This window comes from Passer montanus, unplaced genomic scaffold (assembly GCF_014805655.1).
Source record: "Passer montanus isolate IOZ18808 unplaced genomic scaffold, ASM1480565v1 scaffold45, whole genome shotgun sequence".
Classification (NCBI taxonomy): domain Eukaryota; kingdom Metazoa; phylum Chordata; class Aves; order Passeriformes; family Passeridae; genus Passer; species Passer montanus.
The window spans coordinates 5945582-5973568 of record NW_024369373.1 but is presented as its reverse complement, the minus strand read 5'-3'; the positions used below and the strand labels follow the sequence as shown (position 1 = coordinate 5973568).

At 43.3% G+C, this 27987-nt stretch overlaps 1 protein-coding gene across 1 annotated transcript; it reads right to left on the bottom strand.

Annotated features, from left to right (window-relative positions):
- Positions 1-14: 14 nt before the first annotated feature.
- Positions 15-27987, bottom strand: AMFR (autocrine motility factor receptor). Its single transcript, XM_039721090.1, has 14 exons — positions 27613-27987; positions 26086-26178; positions 24256-24420; positions 22326-22478; positions 19063-19103; positions 17225-17357; positions 16598-16731; positions 14839-14949; positions 11792-11982; positions 10045-10148; positions 8198-8332; positions 7465-7548; positions 2958-3142; positions 15-1523 (listed from the first exon to the last, which is right to left on the bottom strand). The coding sequence occupies exons 1-14, from the start codon at positions 27832-27834 to the stop codon at positions 1379-1381; spliced, it is 1896 nt and encodes a 631-aa protein (XP_039577024.1). The 5' UTR covers positions 27835-27987; the 3' UTR covers positions 15-1378.

The following is a 27987-nucleotide window of genomic DNA, read 5'->3' as shown; positions in this document are numbered from 1 at the left end:
TCACACCGCAGGAATTTACAAACAGTTTCCAACACTGATCAAGGTTTTATTTTTGTTTTGTTGGGTTTTTTTTTAACAGTAAAAACAAAACAGCTGTGTTCAAAGCAAAACCAAAGATCTCAAAAAAATTTTTTTGAGGTTTACTAATAGCATTGCAAGGTAAGGCTTCCCAAAGAGTTTTATTGAAATAAATTATTTTCACCTAAACATCGATGCAATTCCTCTCATTAAATTCACCTTCACCTAAAAACCAACAGTAAAAAATTACCAACAATTCTAGATAATACTGGGCTCCTTCTAAAGGACGGTGAAACTAGAACTCTCTTCAGAAGTTTAAAAATTAAGTCACTGCCATGTAAAATTCAACTATGTAAGCTAGCGGCGGCGGCGCCAAGGGGATCTCAGAAGTTCTTAAGAAAATCCAGGTTAGCAGGCTGGGCTGCAGCCAGCAAAGGTCCAGCTGCCCCCGTTCCTCCAGTCTTTCAGAATAAACTCAGGGTGAGGTTGTGGGGTTAAAAATGACATAAAAAGCAAGATAATGGGGCAATCTCTGCCCCGTCCCGTCCGTGCGGCGCTGGAGGCCAGGACAGGCAGGTCTGCACCCCCTCAGCTCATGGCAACACTGCTACCTCGCCTTAGGTCCCTCTTCCTCACTGGATCCCCCCTGTCCCTCGCTTGTTCCTGGTCATAAAGGCAAAGTGCAGCCCTGGGGATGGACAGAGCCAAGCCTCTGACAGTGCAGAAGAGCCCAGCATCAGTGAAGTATTTTACGTGGGAATCAGCGCTTTGCTGCACAATTCATGAATTCAGGTTTTTCTGTGTTGTGCAGCCAGACAACTTCATCCAGTGTAAGAACCCCCCAGCGAGGCTCCCCCAGCCCTTCAGCCACCCTGCAAACACCTTGGCTGCTGAAGGAACAGGGACTGAGGAGCCTGCTCATCTAACACAGGGCTTGCTGCAAGCTTCTAAGCTTCCTTCCCTGGCAGCAACTGCCCTGACCCAGAGCAGAACTGCCCGTGCCCTCCGTGACCTGCACCCACAGCTACCTCAGAACACACTCCCAGCCTCTGCTGTGCCGTCAGCCCCATAGCTCATGCCAGCTGCAGAAGTCATGCCCGTGGTTTAGAAATTGCCTTTTCTTGTGTAGAGGATCAACGTCACATAGAAAATATTACAAAAAAGGTTAATTTGTCAGCTGTCCAAACATTATTAGACCACATGCTTTATACAGCAGAGAGGCAGCCAGCTCACTCGGCAGCACAGCCAGCTGAACTCTGAAGAGACACTTTCTTGCTGGTATAGAAAGCGCAGGGTTTTTTGTATGTAATTTATTTATTCAACGTTGCTCACGAGGAGGAGGAAGGAGGGGCAGCGAGCGCTAAGAGTTTTGCTGCATCTGAAGCCTCCGTTCGGCGGCGGCAGCGAGCGTCCTGCGGCGCAGGGTGGCGGCGTCGGCCGTCGCTCCCTCGGGCAGAGCCTTCCCCGTGCTCAGCTCCTCATCGGAGGTTTTGTTTAAGTAACGCCTGGGGGGAAAAAGGAAAAGATGGGTGAGCAGAACCCACCTCGTTCTGGCTCTGACAAATGCACTGCCGCAGTCGGGAGGGCTGGAAGGTAAACTAGGAGGAAAATGCCTCAATAAAAGTGGGCACAAGTTATGTGCTCCTAAAAAAAGCCCATGTCACCTACAACAGGCTCTGAAGAGTTGGCAGAAGCTCTTAGGTTTTGTGCAAGATCCTTGTGCCTGTGGGAAGAGCCAGTTCTGAAGGTCGGGGCTGTCCTCAGCTCAGAGCCATTCACAGCAGGTGAGTTAGTGACTCCCTCTGCTCCTGTTACTCCACTCTGCCTCTGGCACTGCCTGCCACAAAGGGCACTCCCTGCTGGCAGCAGGTAAGCCAGTGACAGAAAGGGCACGAGGGGCTGCACACTGTAAGGCCAAAGGGCAAGGAAGTTGCTGCCAGAGTTGACATCCCTGTGAATTTTTACACTTTAATGGCAAGAAAATCAGTAGTTTGAAATTCAACAGCTCTTCAAACCAGTAAGCCAGAAAGTCAAAAATACTCTGTCTTCCTAAAAGACATTTTTTCAAACATCAAGGAAAAATTAAGTCTAGGAGCAAGTCTGTTTATAGACTTATAAATGGTGCCACACCCCCAGGTATTTGTAAGGCATTTCAGTGTGGAAAAGAAAAAGAGCAGCAGTAGCCTGACAACACCAAAGGACCCAGAACTCAGTGGGGTTGTTGTAGACCCTCTCAGCAGAGTCCCTGCAACACGAAGGAAGGGAAAACCCTTATTGAAAACACTACAACGTTTTTTATACATCACTAAAGTGCTTTTCCTTTTCTGCTTAATCAGCAGCTAGATGCTAGTAAAGTCTACCAACGTAACTGGAATACCAGTAAAAAAGTTGAATTCTACCTGTAACAGCTATTACTGGTTGGGCTAAAAGAAACAGTTCAAGTTGGTCCCTCTCTCTTTAGCAGTGCTGACTGGTTGGTGCTGAGGTGAGGTCTAGTAAGGGTCACCTGTCAGATCTGCACTGCTCTGGGCTCTGTGTCTGGAAAAAGTGGTGCCTGACAGGAATTTCAGTTGTAAGAGCACAGGCAGTGAGAGATGACCTGTGCCAGGAGCCAAACTGAAGATTGCTAAAGGACTCAGCCCAAGTAACCTGTTCTCAGTACATTCTTAGACTAAAGCCCACTGAAGCTGGAAAAATCAGCCTTTGATTTCAAAGAGCTTTGGATGAGCTGCAGAGGAAGCTGTGTGCATGTTGGGACACATGGTGCTGTTTCTGAGTTGGGTTTAGCAGTACAGCATCCTGAGCCTGCTGTGGCAGATGTATTAATTCCTCTTACTGCTTTTCACATCAACCCAGGCTCTCAGTGATCCAAATCCATTTGAAACCCATTGGGGGACTCCACCTGAGTGGCCAGAGTGGAGTTTTAGGAAGGAACATACTTTCGAGCCTGTTGCAACAAGTCCTCCTTCCTCTGAACCAACATGCGCTGCCTTTCATCGGCTGACTTGGAAAAGCGACTTCCCCTGGCCTCAAAATCTTCTGCTTCATTAGGTTCTGCTTCCATTTCACTGAGCTCCACCATTTCTTCCAGTCTGGAGTTCAGTTCAAGTGGCACTCTCTCAGTCTAAGAGAAAAGGAAAAAAACATAAATCTTAAAAAAATTTGGGCTTATTTGCATCAAAACAACAAGCTACAAAGAATTGTCGTTTTCTGAGGCACTGGAAGAAACCAGAGTCTCACCTGCTATACCCAATTCCTTCGGGTTCCTTTGAAAAACCCAGCCAAAAAACAGAACAAAGCTATTTCAAACCATGCTCAAAGATCCTGTACCCTATAACGCTGTATTTTTTATGCCATGTTTGAAAGTAATGTCAAAGACAAACATTAATTACTCATAATTAATGCTCTCTGAAAATGGGGCATTTGAAAGTCAGATTCTGCAGCTGACTTGACAAGTGATGCAACAGTAAAGAGTTGAAAAAGCAGAAATCCACATACTAAGGAAAGAATAACAAATGTATTTGCAAAGATAATTTGTGCTCAAGAAGGGAATTTATGAGGCTTCGGTTCACTGGGTTCTGCAGCACCCAAATTATTCTGGTTTAGACTGCTGGAGCAAGGCTGGCAACTGTCCCAAGCACGGTGTGCCAAGAGAGGAGCTGGCAGCCCCCACATGGCACCTCTCCCCCCTGACAGCCAGCTGATAACACTGACCCAAAACCTGAGCTGATGGATGGTGGTGTGGGTGCAGCAGCAGAGGTGAAACAGCTCGTCCTGATCACAGCCTGCCACACACCATCAGATCAGCGCCGCCACGCAGAGCCGCGGTCACAGCCAAGAGTGCTGGCATCAAGAAACAGATCCCCTCAGGAAAGTGCTGATGGTGTAGCATCATTTGGTATCCCAGAGGAGGACTCAAGCAGTGGGATGCTCCAAGGCAGCACTGGCCAAGGCAGAGCTGCCCAGGAGCCACGAGCACCGATTCCCTGGGACTGCTGCTGCAGCCCCAGCAGCCCGGAGTGGCAGCATCATAGTACAACACACAGGCTGGGCAGCTGATGTGCAAAGCAAGGTGAGTCATCCCAAAGCCCCAGAGACAGGCCAGTAAGGCCATCTCCCCCACACAACACCTTCAGAGAGCAAACAGCGAGACAAATGTCACCTCCCATTAGGTAGGTGAGCCAACAGGAATCCCAGGGCCCAGTCAGCACAGCACAGACACTGCAACCTCAAACACAAGTTCAGTCTCTTTCAGCAAAAACACAATTTACCAAAGTGCACACAAATACACTGGGATAACATAGGGGCAACCACTGGACTGCCTCAAAGCACGGCCACATCCCTGAGGAGGAGGGAGAACCCCTGGAATGATCCAATGGATTGTGCTGGGGACCAAGATGACCTTGGCAGACCCAGGGGAACAGAGCAACTCAACTGCTGCTTCCAATTCCCACACAGGTGGGCAGGGAAAAGGGAAACCTTGCTGGGGGAAGCAGTGAGGAGACCACTCATTGCTGACAATGTTCACACAAGATCACTCATTTTTCCCCTGGGCTATTTGTATCAGAAGATGCAAATTTGCTTCCCTAAAGTCTGGGGTTTTTTTGTAAGATTACAAAGATTCAAAAAATCAATACCCAGAGCCCAGTCCTCTACCTGAGCACAGGAACAGTTACCAAGGAGGTTTTAGAGACAAAACTATCACAGCTAATTGCAGTAAAGGTTATGATAAGCCTCAGTAATGCAGCAGAACACAGATGCAGAAGACTATACTACAGAAACTATTATTTGAGGCTCCAAGAGAAAAAAAAATCATGAAAGTTTCATGGGATGCCTCAGAAGTGTCTCTAAATAGCCTCCAAGTACTTATGCAATGGAGGGCATATAGCACAGGAGTGGAGAGGAGGCAGAGCATTATGCACATGACTGGAAGCATCAGCATTCCAATGCACAGCTGGAGAGAAGCACATGCAGGGTCTCACTAAGGGTACAGGACTCATAGAGGCTGTCAGTATTTAGAACATTATCTCACAAACCTGTAACATGATTTTATACCATGATGGTGCTCAGAGATGCCTCTTAACTACCATTACATTATATCAGCACTTACTCCCCAAAACCACAAGGTACAACTGGGGGAAAAAACCCCAGTCATTAGCTCTATCTTAAGATCTTTGTACTCTAAGTAGAATGAAGTCATAATATGATATAAGGCACTAGGAAAACCAACACTACTCAGGATGAAGGATTCTTTTACTTGAGTGTCTTAGCTGCCCTAAGAAGTGTTGTTTCCAACAAGCAGAACTGATGGGTTGCTGTTGATCTCCACTTGCTGTTGGAGATCTACAAAGATTCCCAGTGGTGATGCTGATTTAAAAAAAAAAAAAAGTGGGAAAAAAAGGGAAAAAAATAGGTAGAATGCTTGTAAAACTTACTCTAAGGCTGAAGCACCAAGGAACTGGAGTTTCCACAGCCTCTCTCAGAGACTGTCATAAGGTGCCAAGGTCTATCTAGCCACAATTTGGAAATTCAGCTCACACTGAGAGGAGATTATGGCAGCTTCTTATGTCCCTTTCCACTTGCATTTAAAAAGCTTCTCAAAACTCCAGTGAACCCTGCTGAAGTAGTTTGTTTGCTGCTTACCCTTTTCTCACAGACAAGCCTTTGACTACAGCAACAGATTCTTCTGGCAAGCAGAAAGATACACCAGGTATTTGGTTACAAATTAAAATCAAAATCAAGGGGACACCAAAGTGACAGGAGTTTCCTAGAGCCAGAGGCTCCCAAGGCTCCTCTCCACAACAGAAATACTCTCAACAGCAAGGAGTCAAGTAAGACTCCTTGGTAGAAGTCTGAGTTCTGTAAGAAGAGTGAGCAGCTTGTCCGAAGGCAGCCTAAGGTAGCACTAAATGCACAAAGCATTTCTGAGGCAGGAGAGGACAGCAGCCCCTTCCAGCTTCCACAACACCACCCAGCAGCACGTTTCTCTCTATGCATGGCAGTCTCAGTCTCCCACTTCAGCTCCTGCCTATGGTTCCCCCTTTGGCACAGAACACATCTATCCAGGAAAACCCTCACAGAGGACACCAGCTCATCCCCCACAAGCAGCCACCAGCAGCCCGACTAAACTGCAGGATATTCACAACTGTTCTGCTATCCTACATGATAAAAACAGGTTCTCCATCCAAACCACCATTTGCTCCAGCCAGAACACATCATCTGAGCAGAGCTCAGCAGCATTGCAGAGCAAAAAGGCATCTCTGTTAGAGAGCGTGTGCCCAGTGCTGTGATGTATGGACACCACTCCCAGGTTTTTCAGGTTCTGTAGAAGGAAGGAAAGAAATACAGGCAGTGTCAGGCAGGAGGGAAGAAAGATGAACAGCAACACAATCAAAGTGGGATCCGAAGCCAGAATCAAGCTAAGGATAACTAGTTAGATACCATTTGTATCAAGAGAGGTTTCTCTCATTAAAGAGCAGAGCAAATCCTCCAAAACCTTCAAAGAAACCCAAAAATGCTGAATCCAGACCAAGATTTTCACTCCTGAACTTCTGTAGCTGCTATCTCAGGCTCTTACCAAATATCTGTACCATCACTACCACCTCCTCCTCAGCCTCAACAGCAGAATCAGACCAAATCAAAGGATCTTTTGTCTTGCAACATGCTCACAAGGGAACTGCCACAGTTGAATTCCAGGTAGTAACAGGTTGGTTATTCAGGTCACTAAAGGCTGCAGAGAAAGTCACATACCTCACAAATTCACTCAGCCAGCAGAAAGGGAGATTAATAAAACAGAAACCCTCAGGATATTACAGTCACGAAAAACAAAAGTGAAATGAGTTCTTGCGTTACTCACAGGGAAATTTTCTTTCTCTGCCACACTTTAGCTAGCACATGCTGCTTAGTAAAGGCCTTAGCAAAGAACAGCAAATCCCATTATTGTGTTTTGTATACAGAAGGGCTGTTATCTCTTGGTCCAGTTCATATCTCACTCCATTCCCACCAAAGCTCCCCATGTCCTAAAGTGCTTCCTCCAGAACACAAAAGAACTCTTATACTCAAAAAAAGAAATACTCCTCCTTTTAATGGAAGTGTTTGGAGATGTATAGAATGGGAATGAGAAGAAAAAGGGGAAGAGCAAAGCTACCTGCTCTTCATATTCCACAGACAGGCATGGGCTGACCAGACATGAAAAGAGACATGATGATCTTCTGTTCTTTGTACCACTTGAGAGCACTTTCCCTCAAGGAAGAAAAAGAAAAGCACACAGATAATCCTCTACAGGGGCACTATATTCATATCTGATTTATCTGCCTGACTGTGTTAGCTGTGATGTGAAATGCAAGGAAGGGCTGCCACCAGCCTGACCTGATTACAGAAGCAAAGGCACCTACCAGTCCATGCAGCTTCTAATTGTGCTTTCTGCCCATTCTTGTGCCAATTTACCTGTGTGACAGTTCCAGTGTCCTCCTGATCAGGACTGTGCCTTTCCACAGGGTTGTTCAATGCAGGTCTAATGCTATCTGCACGCTGAAATGCAAACATCATGGGTTTAGTTCAGTGTGGGAAAGAGCAAAACAGCCTGAGTTCTTTGAACACATTCAAGCTCTGCCCTCTGCAATGTCAGGCGTTGTGTTCAATTTAGAAACAGATACGTTAGCAATAAACAGAATGCTCTGTGTTGAGAGAGAATTGTCTCTGCTTCCCCACACACAGACTCCAGATAACAGTACTATCTGATGTGCACAGAACCAGAATTCAATATTCTTATTAACAGAAACACTGTCCCCAGACTGCTTTACTGAAATCTGCTGGCACTAATTAAGAACAAGGCATCATTTTGCCAACTTTCTTTGCAAAAAATCTTCCTAAGTGGTACAATTCAATTATCTGTCAGCAGAGAAATCAACTGGAAATGTTCTAAAAGCTCTGCACAAGAGAGACTGGGAAGAGCTGCTTTAACTGAGCAAATATTTGTCTCTTGTCTAGCTAGGACATTTTCAATATATTTTTGGTACATGACTGAATACACAGCATTTACAGAGATTTAAACAAAGGGAAAAACAAATCCCAGATTCACCAGTGCTTCAACTCATTTCATTCCCCTCACTCATTATTAAGAGGCTCAGTGCTGTGATAAGAAACAAAGTAAATTTAGGAGCAGAGTTTTATGACTCACCTGTGTGGGGAAAGGCACCTGGATACGCCCTTCTAGGATGTTGTCAGTGGTGATCTCCACAGAACGAGTTAGCTGCAGATCCTGCAGAACTAAATGATAAGGAACCTGAGGGAACATCTCCTGAATCTGATGGGCCTGGAGAAAGGAATACACTCAGTATCAGCAGTAAATTGAAGTCAGTTGATAAGTATGTCAACAGAAGGAGATTAAAAATATTACCAGCTCAAAGATGCTGCTTATGATACGCAAACCCACAGACAGAAAGAAAAGAGAAAGGAAACCCATGCTGGCTGTGACTTACAGGGCAATATGCTGTTTTAATAACCCACTCCCTCCAACCACCCTCCCTACAAACCAGTTTAATAGGGTCTGAAAATTCAAGTAAATTAAACTGAGTTGTCAGGGAACTGTTCTTATTGAATTTCAAGTTAGTTAAATAATATCCACACTGAATAAGTAAAGGTAAGAGGGAAGACAAATAATACGCTTTTAGAGTCCAACAACTAGATTTCATTTAATATTTAAATGTCTGTTTTCACTAATGCCCAAAGTCATGGGGGAGCAAAGGGGAATGAGAATGGCAGTAAGAAAAGAAAGGTGGAAGGAGTTTTGAGAACAAAGCAAAAACTATGCACCAATTGACAGTGAGTTCCAACACAAGAAACTACTGCAAACATAACCCTGCACTGTACTAACCTGTGACCAAACCAACTGATTTAGCATTTCAGCCTCTGGCTTTCCCCTCAAAATACTTCCCTAGGTTCTTATTCAGTAACACAAAGGAAAATGCCACTTATTTTCTATTAAAAATGTGTAATACTTTAATAATCTGCTATCCTTTAACCAGCCTTCCATTGAAGTAGACATTTTAATATATGTTGCTCCTGTACTTTTGATAATACACAATCCTAAAAAAATCATTACTCATCCTTAACAAAAGCCCATTTGTGTCACTGTGCCCAGTAAAAGAAAAATTAAACTGACCTCAGATGGAGAGCTCCTGCATATTTAACTAATAAATAATCTGCCAACATCTTTCTGATCCCTCCCTGCCTCAAACAGCCTATAAATAGTGGCCTTACCCTGCTGATGTTTAAACAGAAGTATAGGCTATGGGTGGGAAAGACCTAATATTCAGAAAATTCCATCACTTTCATGAGACACCTCACTGAACATTTATTACCATGGCATAGAACACAGTAGCTCAAACAACTCAAAGGAAACAGCACTTCTCAAAAAAATGAAGCGTTTCATGAGATCACATCCTTTTCTTTTTGTACTACATTCATTAGTTTTTATGGATGAATTCAACAAATATGGAATTTCATCCTCTACACTTCTACATTATCATAAATCAGCAAAAGCTGAGGGTGCTAGAGAGCCCACCTCACACTGATAAGACACTGAAATTGCTGTCATGAAGCTTAGTGCTGTTAAAGATTAAAAAACCAAATCAAAACTTATAGAATGGTTTGATCAGTTAGTACTTGACCAACAGCTAAATTCTGTGGTTACAGGCTCACAACCTTTGGTGCTGGAAGTTGTCATAGAAGTACTGAAAAAGAGCTGAAGAAGCTGCACTAAGCAAGCTGAGAAAAAGTCTACCCATCTACCCAGGAAGTACATGTCACTCTTCTACCTCATTCACTTACCTCCAGACCTGTTCTTTTATGCTGGCACATTTGAACCCAAATATAGCCTTAACTTCACTGAAGTAAAGCTTCTCACTCAGAGAAACAGCTTTCATCTAGTATCTAACCACTGTTTTGACTTCCTTTACCTGCTCCATTTCCATGTAACCCTTTCCCCTACACAACACAAACAGGAAGGCTGAGGTGCAGTCTCACCATAACATTGAGCTGGGAGTTGCTGGCTTGTGCAATTCCAAGGATGTTGGTTGTGTGCATCACTTCCACAGAAAAACTGGGCAGCCAGCTGGCAATTCGGGAGCCTGGGAGTAAGAAATCAGCAAGAAAGTCAAGAAAGAGCATGAGAATCTCAGCAGGCCAAGTACTTCTACATGTATTTAACATAAATCTTTATATTCCACAAGGTATGTGCAGGGAGTTCTGCAGTGCAATCCACCCTGAGGTCTCCCAGACATGGAGATGGCTGGAGTGAATCAGTGACTGCCCATACTCTTCAAAACACTGTCAGAGTGCTCTAACAATCTGGGGGCTGGAAAAGGATCAAGGAAGTAACAAATCCTTGTTTTCTTTTTTTAATGCTCCTATTAAAGTGAAAACTAAAATAATCCAGAGTCAAATCCAGTTCTGGAATGTATGAATAAATTCAGCAATTTTACAAAAACAGGACAGCTTCTAAGAAATCTGAATCCAGGCCCAAAATGGGTCATCACTGAGAAATACTACTTCAAAGGGACACAGAGAAACTGAACAAAGTGACTGCTGCAATTGTGTGCTTCAGCTCAACAGAGTAGGGCACATAGGTGGCTCCCTCCTCCTTCTGTGCTGCCAATTAAATAAACACAGGCTTTGCTCTATGCACTTCTCCTTCTATCTCCATGGTAATACTGCAGGTCTCCAAGACACTGGAGAGCACTGGGGAGGACAACCATCAAAAATACTGTGTTATTCTAAATATAAATGTCTTCTGGAGACCTAAAGCACCCCAGAAGTGGAAGCCATGCAGAAGCTATCAGCCAGTTTCCATGTACCTAGAAATTGTCTGACCCTTCTCTGCCCATGATTCTCCCCCTACAATCTCCAAAGATTTCAAAACAAGCACAGATGAGGAACAGGTCACTGTGTAAGTTTGCAGTGAGCATTTCCACTGCCTCATGGGAGCTCCACGAGGGCAGAGACCAAAGTTCAATATTTGCAGTACTGAAACCATCTCAGAAACAACAAGAGTGCCATCAAAATCTGGGAAACTGTCGAAGATCAGCATGCATCAATACCAAAATTCTAAAATAATCTGGAAGACAAACAACATAAATTGCCTTTTTCAAAACAAGCTGTCTCCATACACAGAACTTATTGTGGCCTGGGATCACATCTGCTTTGAGAGAACTCATAACACACTACTAAAAAAACTCAAATAGTTTAAGCTGTTGTGGCTACGTGATCCTTCTGAGACTAATCTTCTGCACCTAACCAAGCACTGCAAGTATCTTGTAAACTGAGTGGCAAATGGACTTTTGACAACTACACATTAGCTAGGTGACAGGGGAAAGACTGACTTTTAGACTGCACCACAGAGGGCTTTTTTTCCCCTCTTTAACTGTTGTTGATTAACCACCACATGGTAGCAAAAAAAGACAGGAATTTCCCATTCTGCTTGTCAGCATGGCACACAATGAATAAATGGCAATAACTGAAGCTGCTGACCACGACAAATCCAGACAAAGGGAGCACTTGCACAAAATCTTTCAAGAAATCTCCAGAGCTCTGGGAAATCTCAGAGACACATACGAGCTCTTGCAAAAGAACCATCAGAAACACAATGGTGTTTGACAAACACAAGCAGAGCATAGTTTGAGCTTCAGCTGAAGCACAGAGAGAACTCCCCTCCAGAGAGGGCTGCTCCCCTTGTTGATGTAACAGCAGTGGATGTCAAATGTGCTCAGCTCACCGTCGAAGTGGAAGAAGTGATTGTGCTGGTTCAGGCGTGGTCTGCCTTCTGCTGCTGCCACAGGCACCAGGTTCTCATCCAGATTCTCCCTCTGGTGATCCTCCCTCACGTGATGGCTGTCAGTGATATTAAGAGACATTCTGCAGGTGGGGCAAGATGTGTCTTGTTCCAGCCAGGACCGCAGGCACGAGCTGACAGGAAAACAGCAATGCTGTGGTGAGCTTGCAGTGTTTTTCCAAAACACCACTGTCACCAGTACATCAGGCAGCTGTAGCTTATTCTGTACACAACATCAACACATGGACTGCTCAGAGATACCCTTAATGAGCTTAATTCATCACATGGCCCTCCTCTCCTGATGACTCTGGCACAGGTTTCGTATTTCTTTCAGCTGAAAATACTCAAGTGTTCACTTATAAACATGCATGCAGATTTATCACAAGCTTAAAACACTTTCCAAGCCTGCTGTCCTTCTAGCTCAGAACAAGCAAGTTTTGCCTGGAAGGGAAAAGAAAACAGTTCTTTTCTCTCATCATTCCCAAATGAAAAAGGCAAAAACCAACTGGACACATAGTTAATGTATCCTGACACATTTTCATAGCAGTTCTGCCTGTGACGAGGCAATAGCACCTCCAGTGTTTTCAAATAGCTTTTCAAAATACCAATACCCAAACCACAGAAGTCAGTACCACTCCAGGAACCCTCTACACAGATATTTATTAATACTAACAATTCTGTGCCATTACAATCCTTCCTTAATTCTGAAATTTTCTGTCCTGCAGAAAGTGAGAAGTGTTTGAAATACAGGTTGAAATACTCAAAGCAGTGCATGCTTTTTGATTCAGGCTGATATACCCATATGCAGTATTTGTTCAAGTTAAACCTAGTTTTCAGTGTGGAAGAACTGAATTTCACAGGGCTGAATACTTCTCAATATTATAACACATACTTCACATTTTGCAAGGTGGGTTTTTTTTCCAGAAATTCTCAAAACACTTTAGAAAGATAAAGACATACAAAAAGATCAAATAAACATGTTCCCAAAATTGTGTATTTGTAAATAAAATGAAGGCATAGATCACAGGTTTGGGCTGACAGAGCAAGGGGAAATTGCAGGACTATAGTGAAGTCAAGGATGCAAGCATTCTGCCCAGTTCCTGAAACTTTGCCAAAGTGCTTTCCATCATCTTGCAATGGAGGGATACACAGTGATGGGTTTCCCAAAAACAACCAAAGCACCACAGTAAAAAACTGCCACCTTCCACCACCTTGGTCAGCAGCACAACCAGCATGCTGGCACTGGCAGTGCTGTCCTCCCTGACCACTGGAAAACCACCCTCCCACAGCAAACTCAAACCTCTGCCTGAGCTGTGTGCAAAGGTCACTTGGGAAACACCCAGAGTTTCCCAAGCTGCCCCCACACTGCTGCTCCTCAGGAGTTCAACAGCCAAGATGCTGGAATGGGCAGAACCCTGTGTCAGCTGCATCAGCACCAGACCCCAAAGCCAGCTGTGGTCACACCCACAGGCAGAAGGTCACCCACAGCACCTCAGCAGGAGGAGGGCAAACAGCAGGTCAAGGCTGGCAACCCTCCAGAGCAACAACTCTTGAAACTGCCTGCTTCCTAGGAGGTAAAGGAGAGTTTCAAGATGCCTAAAAGATTCAGACACCTACTCCCATTAAATTTCCTTGATATTTGGGCACAGGGTTGATCTCAGCAACACAAATCTCCCCTGCCACCTTCTCTTCCACTCCAAATAACTCATGGGGAAAAAAATCCCACGTAATTGAGAATGGACACAGTGTTCAGCCTGTTGACAAAATCACCAGGCTTTTATGAGGAGAGAAACCACTCTCAGGTTGTAAATAGGGTTATTAGTTACATCTGGTTTTATATGCAAGCCATCCACTGTAACATATTCCCTCCCTAAAAGCACCAAGGAGTATAACTTGATTCAGAACTGTAATTGCTTCAGAAAAAAAATACAAAAGGATCCTTTTAAATACAGAGAAATTGTATTTCTGAAGAGAAGACCCTGGGCTTCTCAAGTGCTCAGCAGGTGATTAAATATTCACATGATTCAGTAGCACTGGAAAAGGAGTTTCTGCTATGGAGGCACATTATCTCATTAGAGACTTCTTGGAACACAGATAAATATTTATGGCAAGGTTTGTCATAAATGACAACAAATTAGCACACAGATTACAACCTCTGGTTTGACAGTTACCAGAAAAGCAAAAAGCTATTTACAGAAAGTAACACCACAAGGACAATTTAACTGACCTGCATATTCATCACACGGCCCTGCAGAAACGCCTGCTTCCATCCCTGTTTCTCATTTCATATTTAAGCAGGAAGTGTAAGGCACTTCCAGGCATGGAAGTGTAAGCACTGCTACAAAAGATCCAAGGAAAGTCACACCCAGCTCAGCACGCTATGTCCACAAGCATATGCTACTATTCACTACTGAATGAGTGTAGGGAGCAGTGTATATAGAGGTTCTTTGGTCAGAAGTCTAACTACAGCTGCTTAGGGACAATTCCTGCTGATTTGGATAACCTCTTTTACAGCTCTGATGGACTCATTGCCCCTTGAAACCATAGATTGAGACTTGGCCTCCACAGCTGTCCTGGGAAACTGACCACCATGTGAAGATGCACTACATAAAAATACTCCCTTGTTTTCTCCTTAAAGCTGATCCCTGGAAAGTATTTAAGGATCCAGCTCCAATTTTTCTTCTTCACCTGAAAATGAACACAACCTCCACACAACAAATCTATTGACCTGTGTTTGAGAAACTCAGCACTAGTTACCCACTAGCTGACAAGGTACATACTCTTAGTTTGGGGGAAAAGAAGTGCACCAGGTGGAACAACTCAAACATGAACATGACAAAGACTTGTACTTTGTTGTCAGAAGCAGACCAAGAGGATGCAGGCAGCAAGCACCCAACAGCTCTGCTGGTAGCTTGTTACTTGTCATCCCACTGTGAATTTCAGCCATGCCCATCTCAGCTGGGTGCAGCCTCTCCAGCCTGGACACGTACTTGTGGAAGAGGTGGCCACAGGGCAGTTTCCGTGCAGATTGCATGGAGTCCCAGCAAATTGCACAGTCATCATTGTTCACTGCCAGCTCCTCTGGTGTTGCAACTGCAAACCTACAAAGGAACAGGAAGAGACAAATGACTACACAAGGTCAGCATAGCCTCCTCTCTAGAGAATCCAGCAGTGAGAAAACCTTATCCTCCATGTTAACTTTTCATGAAGAGACCTATGCCAACTGATTTGGTTTTTTTTTATTTGTTATTTTTCAGTCTGCACTACAAAGGAATACACACATACACATGCCTCTGATGCTTTGTGCAGGCACTTTTTTTGCACATCTCCTCATACATCCTAAGTGCATAAAGCTTTGACTTAGTATCTTCCAAGAGACAATTATACGACCACTTTGGTGAGATCCTTAAATTATAATCTATATAGATTTGGTTTATGTCATTTTTCTAAGTGAGTTTTAATAGCTGTACCCATTACGCTGTCTCTTTGGGATCATAAGCATTTATGGTGACTAATTTTGGCCTCAGATTTTGCCACTCCCATTTGTCTTGACTTTTCTCTCTTTTCTTTTAAGCTACAGTGCCATGTAAGCAGTTACTACACAGTATCCAAACACAATATAGAAATGAGTGATGTAACAACATTTCACAGTGCTGCTGGGTGTGGAATGTATCTGAAGAACAAGCACATAAAGGCAGCTGCCAATGGCAGAATGAAGTTAGAATATGGTTCTTCCAGCATAATCAGAATGACCAAAACACATCAAGTCATTCAGATAAGAAGTCTTTGACACATGCAACTCAAACACCTTTGTGAGCAGCTCAAAGGGGTTCAGTGGCTGCATCTTACTGGAAAGAAACAATGCATTGTGGATGAACTTTATTACGCAGCTCTTAATGTAATACCACAACCATAAAAAAACCTTCTCAAAAAAAAAAGCCTCAGGAATTTCTAGACAAGCCAGCATTCTCCACCTGGACTACAGCAGCAGGAATCAGAATTAATCAAATGCACAGAGGCTCAAAATTAAAACAGTACAGTGATGTACAGAAAGAGTAAAATTCCCTGTGGCTCTTAAAATTTTTAAGAACACAGCCAAATTTTTTAAACACTGGGTCAGAAATGCAGTACTATTTGGTATAATATTAGGTTTTAGCAGGCCTCCCAATTTCTCCATATTACCTCACTAAAAGGGAATGGACTACAATACTGCCAAGGTGCTCCCGGCTCCACTTTAGGTAGAGTCTTCAAGTTTAGTAAATATATAGGAAAAGCTAGGCAGGTTTAAATTAATATTTTGATTTCATTTCAGTCAGTAAGTGAATGGCATGGCCTAATGAAATTAAGAGCATTGATTTCTATCACAGCCAAAGCCAGTATTTGACAGCTGAAACAGGCAGAGCAGTTCAGAGTTTCTGTCACCCCACTAAGGTAGTATGCAACAGAATACAGAATGAAAACTGGACAGAAGAGTTCATTTTTTTTCCACTTTATACATTACCAGTAATATTACCATTATACAAGTCAATCCTATATATCTGTTAAAACCAGATTGAGTCTCCCCACTAACAAGTAAAATGGGTAAGAACACACTCCAAGTGTAGAGACTTCAGGGTCAGGTTTGCAACATTGCATCTGTCCAGCTTACACCATGCCACTGTGTATCAGAGGAACATAAAAAATTCCCAAGTTCTTTCTCAGGATCCTCTCTACTCCATCTACATGCAGACTGCAGAGCAAGGGGCTCACCTGGCCTCCATGTTTCCAACCACACGCAGGTAGTTCTTGTGCCGCCGAATTCGCCGCTGCACCTCGTGGAACAGGTAGCGCAGCTGCATGAAAATCACCAGGCTGGCCATTGACAACCAGATATTGCCAAACAGCTTGGGAACACAACAGAGTGATTAGAAACAAGCACCATGACAAACAAGAAGCTACATCAGGTCTTAAGAGACAAAGAAATCAAGAAACCAGCTCTGAAGAATTTCTCTTTTGTTGGGTCCATTCAGACCAACCACCAGCCATGTTCAAAGATACTTTGAATAACTTGGCAGCATAGCATTTATAATGAGGATAAACTGAATTCAGTCCTGTCCAGCTTAGCATCCCCTGCTGCCAATGCAAATAATTCAGTCTGGCATTACTCAATTTTAAAAAAGCTAATTAAACACCTACTAAACAGATAATTACACACAGTAGTTAATACTCCTTAACAAAGTTATTTGTGATGACTTCAACTACACAGAAGGAAGTAACTTCTCTGTAATATCTAGTTTCTAAAATAAGCAAAGTAAAAAAAATATAAAATATGTATACCCAATACCCTTTATTTTAAGACCAGTCTATTCGTTCAGCATTATGTCCAGTATTTCATACCAGCATATGAATATGATGCATCAAGTCCAGGGAAAGCAGGGTTAGCTCCATGACAAAATCTGTGTAGTAGACGTATGTGCCCTTGCCCTCCCACGTTCCTTCATGGTTAAGATCCCAGAGATGAACTACATATCTGCAAGAGTGAGGAAATTAACATTATTCTTTTTTGTTGCTGTTAAATAGCATCTCTATAATTCAAACTATTTGGTCCATTTTTCAAAAAACTTCTGGATATAGATTCTTTGCCCTTCTGAGGCTCTGTGCCCACAGTCTGTGCTCACTCAAGGGGAACTTCTTTTAATGTTACTGGTTTCAAACAGCAACATTTTAAAAAAGCAAAAAGCAGTCAATGCTTAGCCCACACTGGCACTACAGACACTGCCAGCTGATAGAAAAGATGTAGCATTTGCTAAAAACTACTTCAGGTACTGAAAGTCAATCTTAGGATTATAGTAACTATGGAAGCACATTTTTCAGCACGTGAGGTGTTTCCTAGGTGAGTCACTGCAGCTCAGTGTCAGACCTGAAATGCTGGCAGTGGCCTGCACAAAGAGGCATTACACACCATGTCCTACATATGCACACACAGGTGTGTTACAGGTACACATGCATGGGACTTTTTCAAAGCAAACCTTCAAGAGACCAGGGCCTTAAAACAAACCTTGCAGAATGACATTAAGTAGCATCTATCAACCCTCACCCAGCAGCACCCATCCACCTTAATCCATTCCTCAAGCTATACCACCCACTAAAACTATCCATGCATTTCAACCCCCATCTGTAAAAAGCACTCCTAAAATGCATTTTCATCTGTAAAAATAATTCTTAAAATGCTTCAACACATATTTAATCCTTTAACACTATTTAATAGATAGTGTTGTACTATCCAACATATCTGACAACTGTTAACTAGCTGGCTTTAAAAGAAGTGTTCCTGTAACTACTTAAACACCAGTACAATCTTTTATTCAAATAAAGGCTTCAGGATAAGATACACACATCACTCAAATAAAAAAAAGTTAACTTGTGTTTAAAAACAGCACAGGCTAATCACCTTTACTCATCTCATAGAATCCTACAATGGTTTGGGTTTGAAGGGATCTTGAAGATCATCTCTTTCCAATCTCTTTGGTGGCTTCATGCACTCAGGCCATGACCACTTCCAGGATGGGGCATCCCCAGCTTCTCTGGGCAACCACTCACTGTGCCAGTGACTCATCAGTCTCACAGGGAAGATTTTTTTTCCTAGTATCTAATCTAACCTTGTCTTCTGTCAGCTTGAAGGCATTCCCTCACGCCATGCCCTTGTCCAAAGTCCCTCTCCAGCTCTCTTGGTGCCCCTTTAGGTACTGGATGGGGCTCTAAGGTTTCACCAGAGCCTTTTCTTGTCTAGGCTGAGCAACCCCAGCTCTCTCAGCCTGTCTCCACAGCAGGTGCTCCATGACTCTGAAAATCTCTAAGGACTCTTCTAGACTCACTCCAGCAGGTCCACATCCTTCTCATGTTGGAAGCCCCAGAGGTGCATGCAGCACTCCAGGTGGAGTCTCAGCAGAACAGAGCAGAGCAGAGGGGCCAAATCCCCTCCCTGGACTGCTGCCCACACTGTGGGGATGCAGACCAGGATGTGGTTGAGCTTTCCAGGCTGCAAGCACACATTAGTGGGCCATGTCAAGCTTCTCATCTGCCAACACCCCCAAGAGTCTCCTTAGGGCAGCTCTCAATCTCCAAACATGCATTTGCAATTCAATGAGGTAATCACATACACCTCTTACATAAACATGCTATGTGCACTGCCATCCTGAACACACATCCTGTAAAACAGAACTTACAGAACTTACCGTAAAATCACATGAGCAGTTCTGACTGTCACCAGCAGAGACTGCAAAAGAGGAACAAAAAAACCATGCATATTAACAACATTCTGGCAGGGACAGTAGTTCAGATGCAGGAGCTCCAGGGCTAAAACACAGAATTCATTTATTGCAGCTTAACAAGTCCTGTGAACCAATGGTCACTACAGGTGACTGTGTGCACAATACACCTGAGACAACCATGAAGCTTATAAATAAGTATGAAATAAATTGTTCCCAAAGACACCATGCTTTTAAAGCAGCCACTAGTGTGGCTGTTGTTAAGTGTCATTTTTTCCCAGCTACACAGGACACATTGCCTTTTTCAATTATTATCACTCAGCAAGTGTTGTGATCACAATCCCACCAACTATCTCTCCTAATCCCACTTTAAAAAAAAACAACTGGAAGAACTGAATAATAACAGAAATGTGAAGAAGATAATTTCAAATCATTCCCCCCCTTTGCTGAGATGTAAATGCTGCTAAAATAAATTCTCTCTTCAATCATCCTTATGTTTCCAGGCTAAGAACAGAGAAAAGAACCTGAGTATATCAGAAAGTGCAAGATCAGAAATGTAAAGATAAGTCACTACACCTCCATGAGCTCTTATCATCTAAGAGAAGATGGCCCCATCACCTCTCTGTAACCCATCAAGCCCACAGTGCTCCATCTCTTCATTCTGTCCTCACAGTGACAAACACCAGACATGCTTCCCCAGAAACTGCCCACACCACCCTGTAGTTAGCAGGGGCCAAGTGACACTGAGATGCAGGGGATTTACAATGAGCAACTGAAACCACTTCTGTGAAACTGGTCTGATGGCATGCCTTCAGCATAAGTACCATAAACAGGACAAAAAGAACTATCAAAACCACTAACTTCCCAAAGTAGCAATAAGCCAGTTAGTTTGAATAATTTTCCATCTGTAAAAAGCATTCCTAAAGTGCTTCTATGCATATTTAACCCTTTGCAATACCCAACATATCTACCAACTGTTTACTAGCTGGCTTTAAAATAAAACATACAAAGATAAACAGACTTGACACTCCTTGCTATACCATAATTATTGAACACCATATATTAAGGTAAAAAAGATTAATGTTTACTCAAAAACACAAAAAAGACAAGTCCCTACTCAACTTTCTCTGGGCATTTGCACATTTCACATTCACCCTCTGCAGAAAAAAAAAAATGCTGACAAGCAACAGAGAACAAGGGGAAGTTACCCAAAACACAAGAAAAACATCTATATTGCTTTATTGAAAACCCTGAGATAAATCAATGTTTGCAGAAGAGAGATTAATAGTTTAATGTAACTAACTGTAATTCATTCACACTAATGGAATACACCTGGCAGGGTCCCTCTCGAGGAGCATCACACAAGCCACCACCAGAAAAACATTTCAGTCTCAAAGATTTATTGTTTTCTACTAAGAGCATGAAGTCTGCTATGAGGTGTCACTGCCAGTACTTGTACAGAAAGAAACCTAAATATTTTATTTCACTCACATAAGTTCTGGGTATTAAAATCAAGGAAATTACTGATGGTTGCCCAATCCATACAGGGAATATTTAAAATGTTCAAAAATGACAAGATATTATACAATCTCCTATGAGAAAAGACTAAACAGACTAGATTTTTTTTTTTTTTGGCTTAGAAGGAAAGGCAGCAAAGGAACAGGCAAAAGGATGATAAAATCGCAAATTCTATGAAAAAGATTAAACATTCCCTGCCCATGGCAAGGGGGTGGAACTAGATGATCTTTAATATCCCTTCCAACGCAAATCATCCTGTGATTAGCAAACACAAGATTCAGAACAACTCAAAGAGGACATCTTTCATGTACACAAGGCCAAGGAAATGTGGAATTTGTTGCCTTTGGATATTACAGAGACTGACATACAAACAAGTTCAATGAATGATCACACAACTTTCCAGAGTACATCTGGGACTGTGAAACACAATGGGTTTGTACAGCCCTCAGCTCAGGAATGTTCTCAAACACCAGTGGCTGCAAGCAAAGCTAGGAGACCCTTCTGCATTCCCCACAAAGTTCCTGGCTGCCCACCAGCAGCACAGCTGGGAATCCAGGGCTTGGCTGGATACCCCACACTTCCCCTGACTGAGCCACTCCTTGGTTAATCAGCACAGAGAACAGCTCCACTGAAATGAACAACTGGGCCCCATCCTGCAACCCCAAACACTCACACTACCACATACTACAGTTCTGAGGAGGCAACACAGGCACCACAACACTCCCTGATTAACCTGCCCAAGCTGGTGCAGTGCTGATAATCCTTCTGCCAAGCCAAGATAAGAGACATGACACCAAAGAGACCCCACCTTTCAGAGACACTGTTAAATCTTCCAATATCCTTCCACTATTTAATTACAAATCTGGTCTTGCACATTCTCATATTCATGGAAAAATAAAACAACGTATTGATAACTGAACTGTGGTGTGACAAGCATCATATTCTCCTATTATCAGTTGTTTTCCTTCCTACTCCCTAATTCCAAGTATGAATTCAAGATAGGAGAAGAAAATAAATTGTACATGTTATTTGTTATCTGAACTAATGATGTGCTAACACAACATACTTGGATTGGATTCCTCTCCTTTGTTAAAGATCATCACTTCCTCAGGCAGAGTGCAACGACCCACCACAACATCAAAAACATACTGATGCTCACTCCACAAACACACTGTTTAGTCCACAGTGCAAAGTGTTCAGGAGTGCACAAAAATGCTTTGCTCACCTCAGCTGAGACACAACTCGTTACACAAACATAAGCAAATGCCATGAGTATGCCTCAAGGAAAGGATGTCTCACTCCTTTCGGGGAGAAATGAAATAGAAATACAACCTCAAAGAAAGAAGCTGAAGTGCACATTACACTTTCATACACACTCTCTCCATCTCTCAGGTGCTGTTTCACAGACCCTTCTTGCAATGTTCATGAAGCACAATCATTACCTTTTCCATAAGCTGTCATTTGATTTCAGGATCACCTTACAGGCCTACCCTCTCATTCTCTTCTTCAGACTCAGATTTTTTTGCAGGGTTAAAGGCTAAAGAGAGAAGGCATGCCAATCTGGCAACTTCTGGAAAACGGGAGGATTGGTTTGTGTCTTCAAGGTTTCTTTCTTATGGGAATTAAAAGCAAATCCATTGTGTACCAGGATACCCCCAAGTGAGGGGTCAAAGGCAAAGCAGAAACCACAACACACATGAAGGAAGTCTCACCTCTGCTGCCATGAAAGCCAATGTGTGCATGCCATGGGTGTAGCCAACAACTCCACAGACAACTGCTAATCCACAGCAGGACAGGAGCATGGCTATGAGCAGGGCCAGCACTCTGACGTGGCTGCTCATGGGCGTCGTAGGAGAAAAGGAAAGCTGCAACACAAATACAGAAATACATGACATTTTAAATGAGTACTTCATCCACCCTGCCTTCCATTGTCACCTCACCAAACAAGACCTCATTCAGGAAAACCTTTTGCTTTCCAGCATAAAACCAATTTCACAATGCAATGTAGTAATAAATTATGAAGAATAAAGCTAAACCCACATACTATCCCAAAGCCTCATTCATGTTACTGTCATTTACAGTCACATTTTAACAATTGGTTACTATTTTTTTATTTACAATTACTATGATTATTTGAGCTGTTTAAATCACCTGTGCAAGAAAACCAGAGACACAGTAGTTTCTGCACCAAATTACACAGCATCTGCTTAGGATTAATATGCATTTTACAGACACCTAACCTAACACACAGTCTTCAAACAACATTTTGCCAATTTTTCACCAAACAGCTGATCTGAATTTGTCCAGCTTGGTTTTCCATCCCATAGTTCTTCCACTGTCAATTCATTCTGGAAGAAAGAGATGTCTACCCAAAAAAACATTTAAGCTGCAGCTAGAGACTGCTGAACAGACTCTGCTGAAAAAGAGTTGTCTCATTCAGCAGCATGCAAAGTGTGCTAAATCTCTAAACTACCTTAACAGAGGGCTACATCTGGTCTGTCTAAATCAAAGGCAGCCAAAGTGGATGTTGGTCCACCCTCCTTTATCCAGGGCAGGATGAGAAAGACCAGGACAAGTAAAGAAGGAGTTGCCTAAAGCTTCACTCTGATCTGATTTACAAAGTTGATTCCCATGTTTTGTTTTTAAATAGGTTCTTTCTTACTTCTTTGTATCTGGTTCAGCTCCACATGTCCCATCTTCACAAGACAAGTCATGTAAGTATCATTTGTCCAAGCAAAAAACAACTATGCATGCTTTGAATGTAAAAAGAATATAATAAGGATTTCTTCCCATGTGACCTGTATTCTTTCACAGCTTTCTGAACAACACTAAGAACACCAGAGACTGCCTTTTTCACTGCTGTCTTAATTTTCCTAACCCTAGCCAACTCAGTTTCAAATTTAAGTGCTTAGCTACCTGTGAATTAACAGACCTTACTGGACATTATTAAAAAAATAAAAAATCTGCAAAGCCCAGATCTACCAAAAAAAGATTCATGGATTCAATTCAGGTCAAACTTCTATGCCAGGAGAGAGGAGCCTGGGAAAATGCAGGCCCATTATAGTTTAAAGGCCAAGATTTACTGTTTAAATTACAGTTTCTTCTTTCTTGCCTAGCCTTCAATTTGTGCATCTCTACCTAATTTATTCCTGGTATTAACAGAAAGTGGAATGTAACTTAGAGAGAAAATTGCACAGTATATTGTAAAGACACTGGCAGTCAAAATTCAGTGTATCTAAGTAAGTGTGAAACCTGAGCACAGAATCTGCAGAAACAGGCTCCACAGGCCAATCCTAAAGGGCACCAATCTAAGGGATGCTCTGTTGTTAAGATGTCTTTACTAAGGAGAGCTATGAAGCCATCTCATCCAGTTATGTAATAGTAATTACAGGGCACATATAAGGAGCAATTTATTACAGAAAATAAGTATCTTCAGCTCCATTTGTCTCATGGGAAAACTGAAGGAGTAGGATTGACATTGTACTTTAAAGCAAGTATTTGAAGCTAATGGGACATGCACGTGTTCAGTACCACAGGGTGTGGAAAAGGTCCAAATGATCTGCTTGTACCTTATCTGAGCCAGTGCCTGAGCCAGAAACAGAATTTGCATGCCCCAAAAGACAGCCCTTAATCAAAACTTACATATTCAAAGCGATCCTTGCAGAGCTGAACCATCAGATGGAGAAACACAAGTCCAGAGAACCAGAGGCACCACATCACTACTTCTTCCACTGTCTGAACATTCAGCACACCAAAAATGAAGATAAACTTGTAGAAAATGAAATTCCAGAATTTATCCTTCAGATGCTGTAATGGAAGAGATGCAAATAAGAAACATATTAAGAATACCAGTAGACCTCACTGTCTATGTAGTTTCTTGTACCATGGCAGCATAACTGTGCTACATAGCACACAATGCAGCTTCCTGCTATATTCCTAAAACAGTGCTCAGAACAAAGCAAGTCTGCTCTCAGTCTGAATTCTTCATGCCCAAGCAACTCAGCTACCAGGCTGCAAACACACAGTCCTCTCTGCTGGAAGAGCTGCCACAGTTAGTTATTCAAGATGTCCACATTGCCTAGTACCTGGCTTCTGAAAACCTGCCAAAAAGGACAGATGATTAAGAAAAGATGATGAAGTCTGTTCTTAAGAATCACAATGCCTACAGTGGAGAATGAGATGGATGAGCAATGAAAATAAACCATTCCCACACACACAAAGTATGAAAGAAATAATATGATGTTCTCAAGCAGCAGACAGGAAGCCAGCTTGAAGAGGATTAAGAAATTTATGAAACAAAATGTTTTATTAAAGTACACTATGAAATCACCAGGAGTTTAGTTAAGACAGGCTCTGAATTCCTTAATGATGCTGCTGTTTTGGGCTCGACAGTATTAATAAGCAGCTTTCCTTTACGTGACAACTGAGGCAAACTCCCACTGTCCAAACACAAATGGATTCACATTGCTACTGCTTTTCACTTTGGTTTTTAAGAGGGTAGACAACATCCTGGAAACCATCACCAGTTAAAATTCCACACCCTTATAGTCAACATGGACTGGAGAGAAAATCTGGTCCACTGCAATTTGATAGTGCCTTGGTTTTAACATACCACTCAGAGCCTCTACAAGGTATGAATTACAAATACAATAGGCTTTGAGAGATCCATAGTTGTTAATGAGGCTTTGTGTGCCTCAGTTCTGCATGTCAAAAATCATCATGGCCTGATTCCTCCTAAAGAACTCTTTTTACAGACTTTTTTTTTAATATGTGAACACACTCCAAACCACTGCTCCTGCATTTACACAAGGAACTTATGCATTTGCCTTACTTTAAAAAAAAAAATATAAAGATACTATTCAAGGTCCTGCTGCTGCTTTCATCATCTGCAGGATCCTGTTTTTAAAAACTCTGGGCTGTCATAGTTCCTTTGCTGAATTTTTACAAGCGTTCTCACATAGACAAGAGATGGACTAAACAGCCTGAGTTTTCTGTCCTGCTCACCTCTTTTCTCTGAGGATTTTCTTGCCTGCTCCCTCTTAAACCTGCAGGCTGAAAATCCACCTGCTCAGTGTATGAGGATGGAAAGCAATTCTCCAGAAGTCAAGGTACAAAAGAGAGAACTCAAAACTGCCAGTGCTGACAACTACAAAATGCAATGGAGAAATGCTGCCAGGTGCAGGCAGGATAGAGAAGAACATGTTAAAAGGGGTTTGGAGTGAGGCATGCTTGTAAGGAACCTAACAGGGTTCATTAAAGACACAGGCTTTTCAAGTCGACTGTGGGCTTATAAAATACAATAGGAAAAATTCCCTTCAAAATAAACCAGAAGCTTGTGGATGTGGATATACTAGCTAACCAAATGGCAAGACACATATTGCAAAATTTATTTTTCTTGTGCAGTTTCAGCAATTCCATATAGAAAAGCACACCATTTGTCCTGTTTCACAGTTTCCTTGTTTGCTGTCTCACCTGCCTCTCACTGACACGAAGAGGACCAAACACCATATACTGGATTAGCTTGGCAACCAGCATCAGGAAACAGCAGGCAGTGTTCACTAATACCTGGAAAGAAATAAAGCAGTCAGTGACAAATACTTTTGCCCTCTTTAGAAGAAGGGAGAGAAAGGGAATGAACGAGTCTAACAAAACCTGCCATTGTTCACAGAACAGTATTAGTTGCCTTTTATTTCAATGAAATTTAAGCCTGGCCTCTTCCAAGACACATAAAGTAGCTGATAAGGCTTAGCTTTTTTTTTTTCTAGAAATACTAACACAGTTTGATACAACAGTAAAGCCAACAAACTGCTCTACCTCTTCACAAAAAATTAGTTCATACAGATTAGCAAATTTCATAAAAGAACATGAGGACAAAACTTAGAAATCACCAAGATGCTCTTTTTGTTTAACATATGGCAGATGAGAAAAATCCAGTTTGACTCTGTTGTTACAGTAAAAGGATTCAGAGGTTGCCACAAAACATGCTGAATAGCACACACCCCTTCAATAAAAACACTACATGAGGCTTTCTTGGGAAACTTCTTCACAGCAAAGTAGCAAGAACCAGAAGACACCGGCCTGGGAAAACTGCTATCTCACATTTGGCAAAGGCACTTGTAATTAACTTTTGACCTAAGCAGGACACTAAAATGTAGATGATGAAGAAACTTCACCCTGCCATTTCCAAAGGACATAACTTTTCCAGGATTCTTAAGGCTGTGAGACAGGGTTTCAACAGGATTAATATGTTTGGTATGTTAAAAAACAGCACCTCAGTCAAGCAAGTATGTTGTGAAGCAGATGTCCAACTACTGCCACCTTTGAGTGACAGACAGATGAAAAGTTCAACAGCAACAGCTCAGCAAGGTATCCAATATCCCCTTGTTGCGCCTTTATTTCAACTACAAATCAGTGACCCAAAATTCATAAACCATTTTGAGGTTTGGGTTTTAACAGGTACAGAAAATTATTTTCTTTTTTTTTTTTCCTTAAATGGTGAGAATGTTTCCTCTTACCTAAAAGACTTTCAATTCTATTAAAAAAAAATTAAATAAATATAGGCAGCAAGGCTTGGGCTCGAATACCGGACAGCCCTTTACTCGGATTTTTGGCAGTGCTTGGCGAAGCTTAAGCCCAGCAAGCGCCTGGGTCCGCGGCAAACGCTCCCAACAGCTTCTCCCAAAGCCCCCGGCAGGAGGGCAGGGGCGCTCGGGGAGAGAAGCACAAGCCGCGGCTGAACTCCGGGCGCTCGGCTCTGCCGCTGCCCCACCGCCCGGCCAGGCAGGAAGGGAAGCGGCTGCGGAGGCGGCCCGGGGCGGGCAGGAGAAACCCGGCCGAGCCCCCTCTTTATTCCGCGAGCAGTTTTCAAACAACAATAACGAAAGAGCCCCCGGGCCCGCCCACCTCCCCCCGGCCGCGGGGAGGTGCCGGCCGAGGCCGATCCCGCTGCCAGCCCCGCAGGCCGCGGGCCCGCAGGCCCCGCCGCCGCCCCGGGCTCACCCAGACGCAGAGGCTGTCGGAGAGCAGGTAGTAGGCGACGTCCAGAGCCCGTGGGCCGGCGCAGCGCTGCGGCTCGGCCGGCTCGGTGCCCGCCGCCCCTCCGGGCGCCTGGCTGAGAGCGCGGTAGGCGCTGAGGCCGGCGCCCAGCAGCGCCAGGGCGCTGAGCGCCGTGTAGGTGCGGAGGCTGGGCCAGGGGAAGCGCTCCAGGAACAGCAGCGGCATCGCGGAACCCTCGCCACCGCCCGGCCCCGGCTCCGCGCGCTCCCCCGGCTTAACGCCCGCCCCGCCGCCCCTCCCCGGGGCCGGGCGAGCCGCCCCCGCTGGAGAAAGGAAAGAGACCGGGCCCGAACCCCCCGCCCCGGCTCCGGGCGCCGC

Bases quoted from the DNA above. Each gene is read 5' to 3' on its own strand.
- AMFR (XM_039721090.1), bottom strand. From the start codon at position 27,834: ATGCCGCTGCTGTTCCTGGAGCGCTTCCCCTGGCCCAGCCTCCGCACC. The intron at 22,479-24,255 runs GTAAGTTTTGAT...TTTGTGTTGCAG, and splicing joins GCAAGGATCGCTTTGAATAT to CTTTCCTTTTCTCCTACGAC. The intron at 8,333-10,044 runs GTGAGACTGCAC...TCCTTTCTCCAG, and splicing joins ACTCCCAGCTCAATGTTATG to GCCCATCAGATTCAGGAGAT.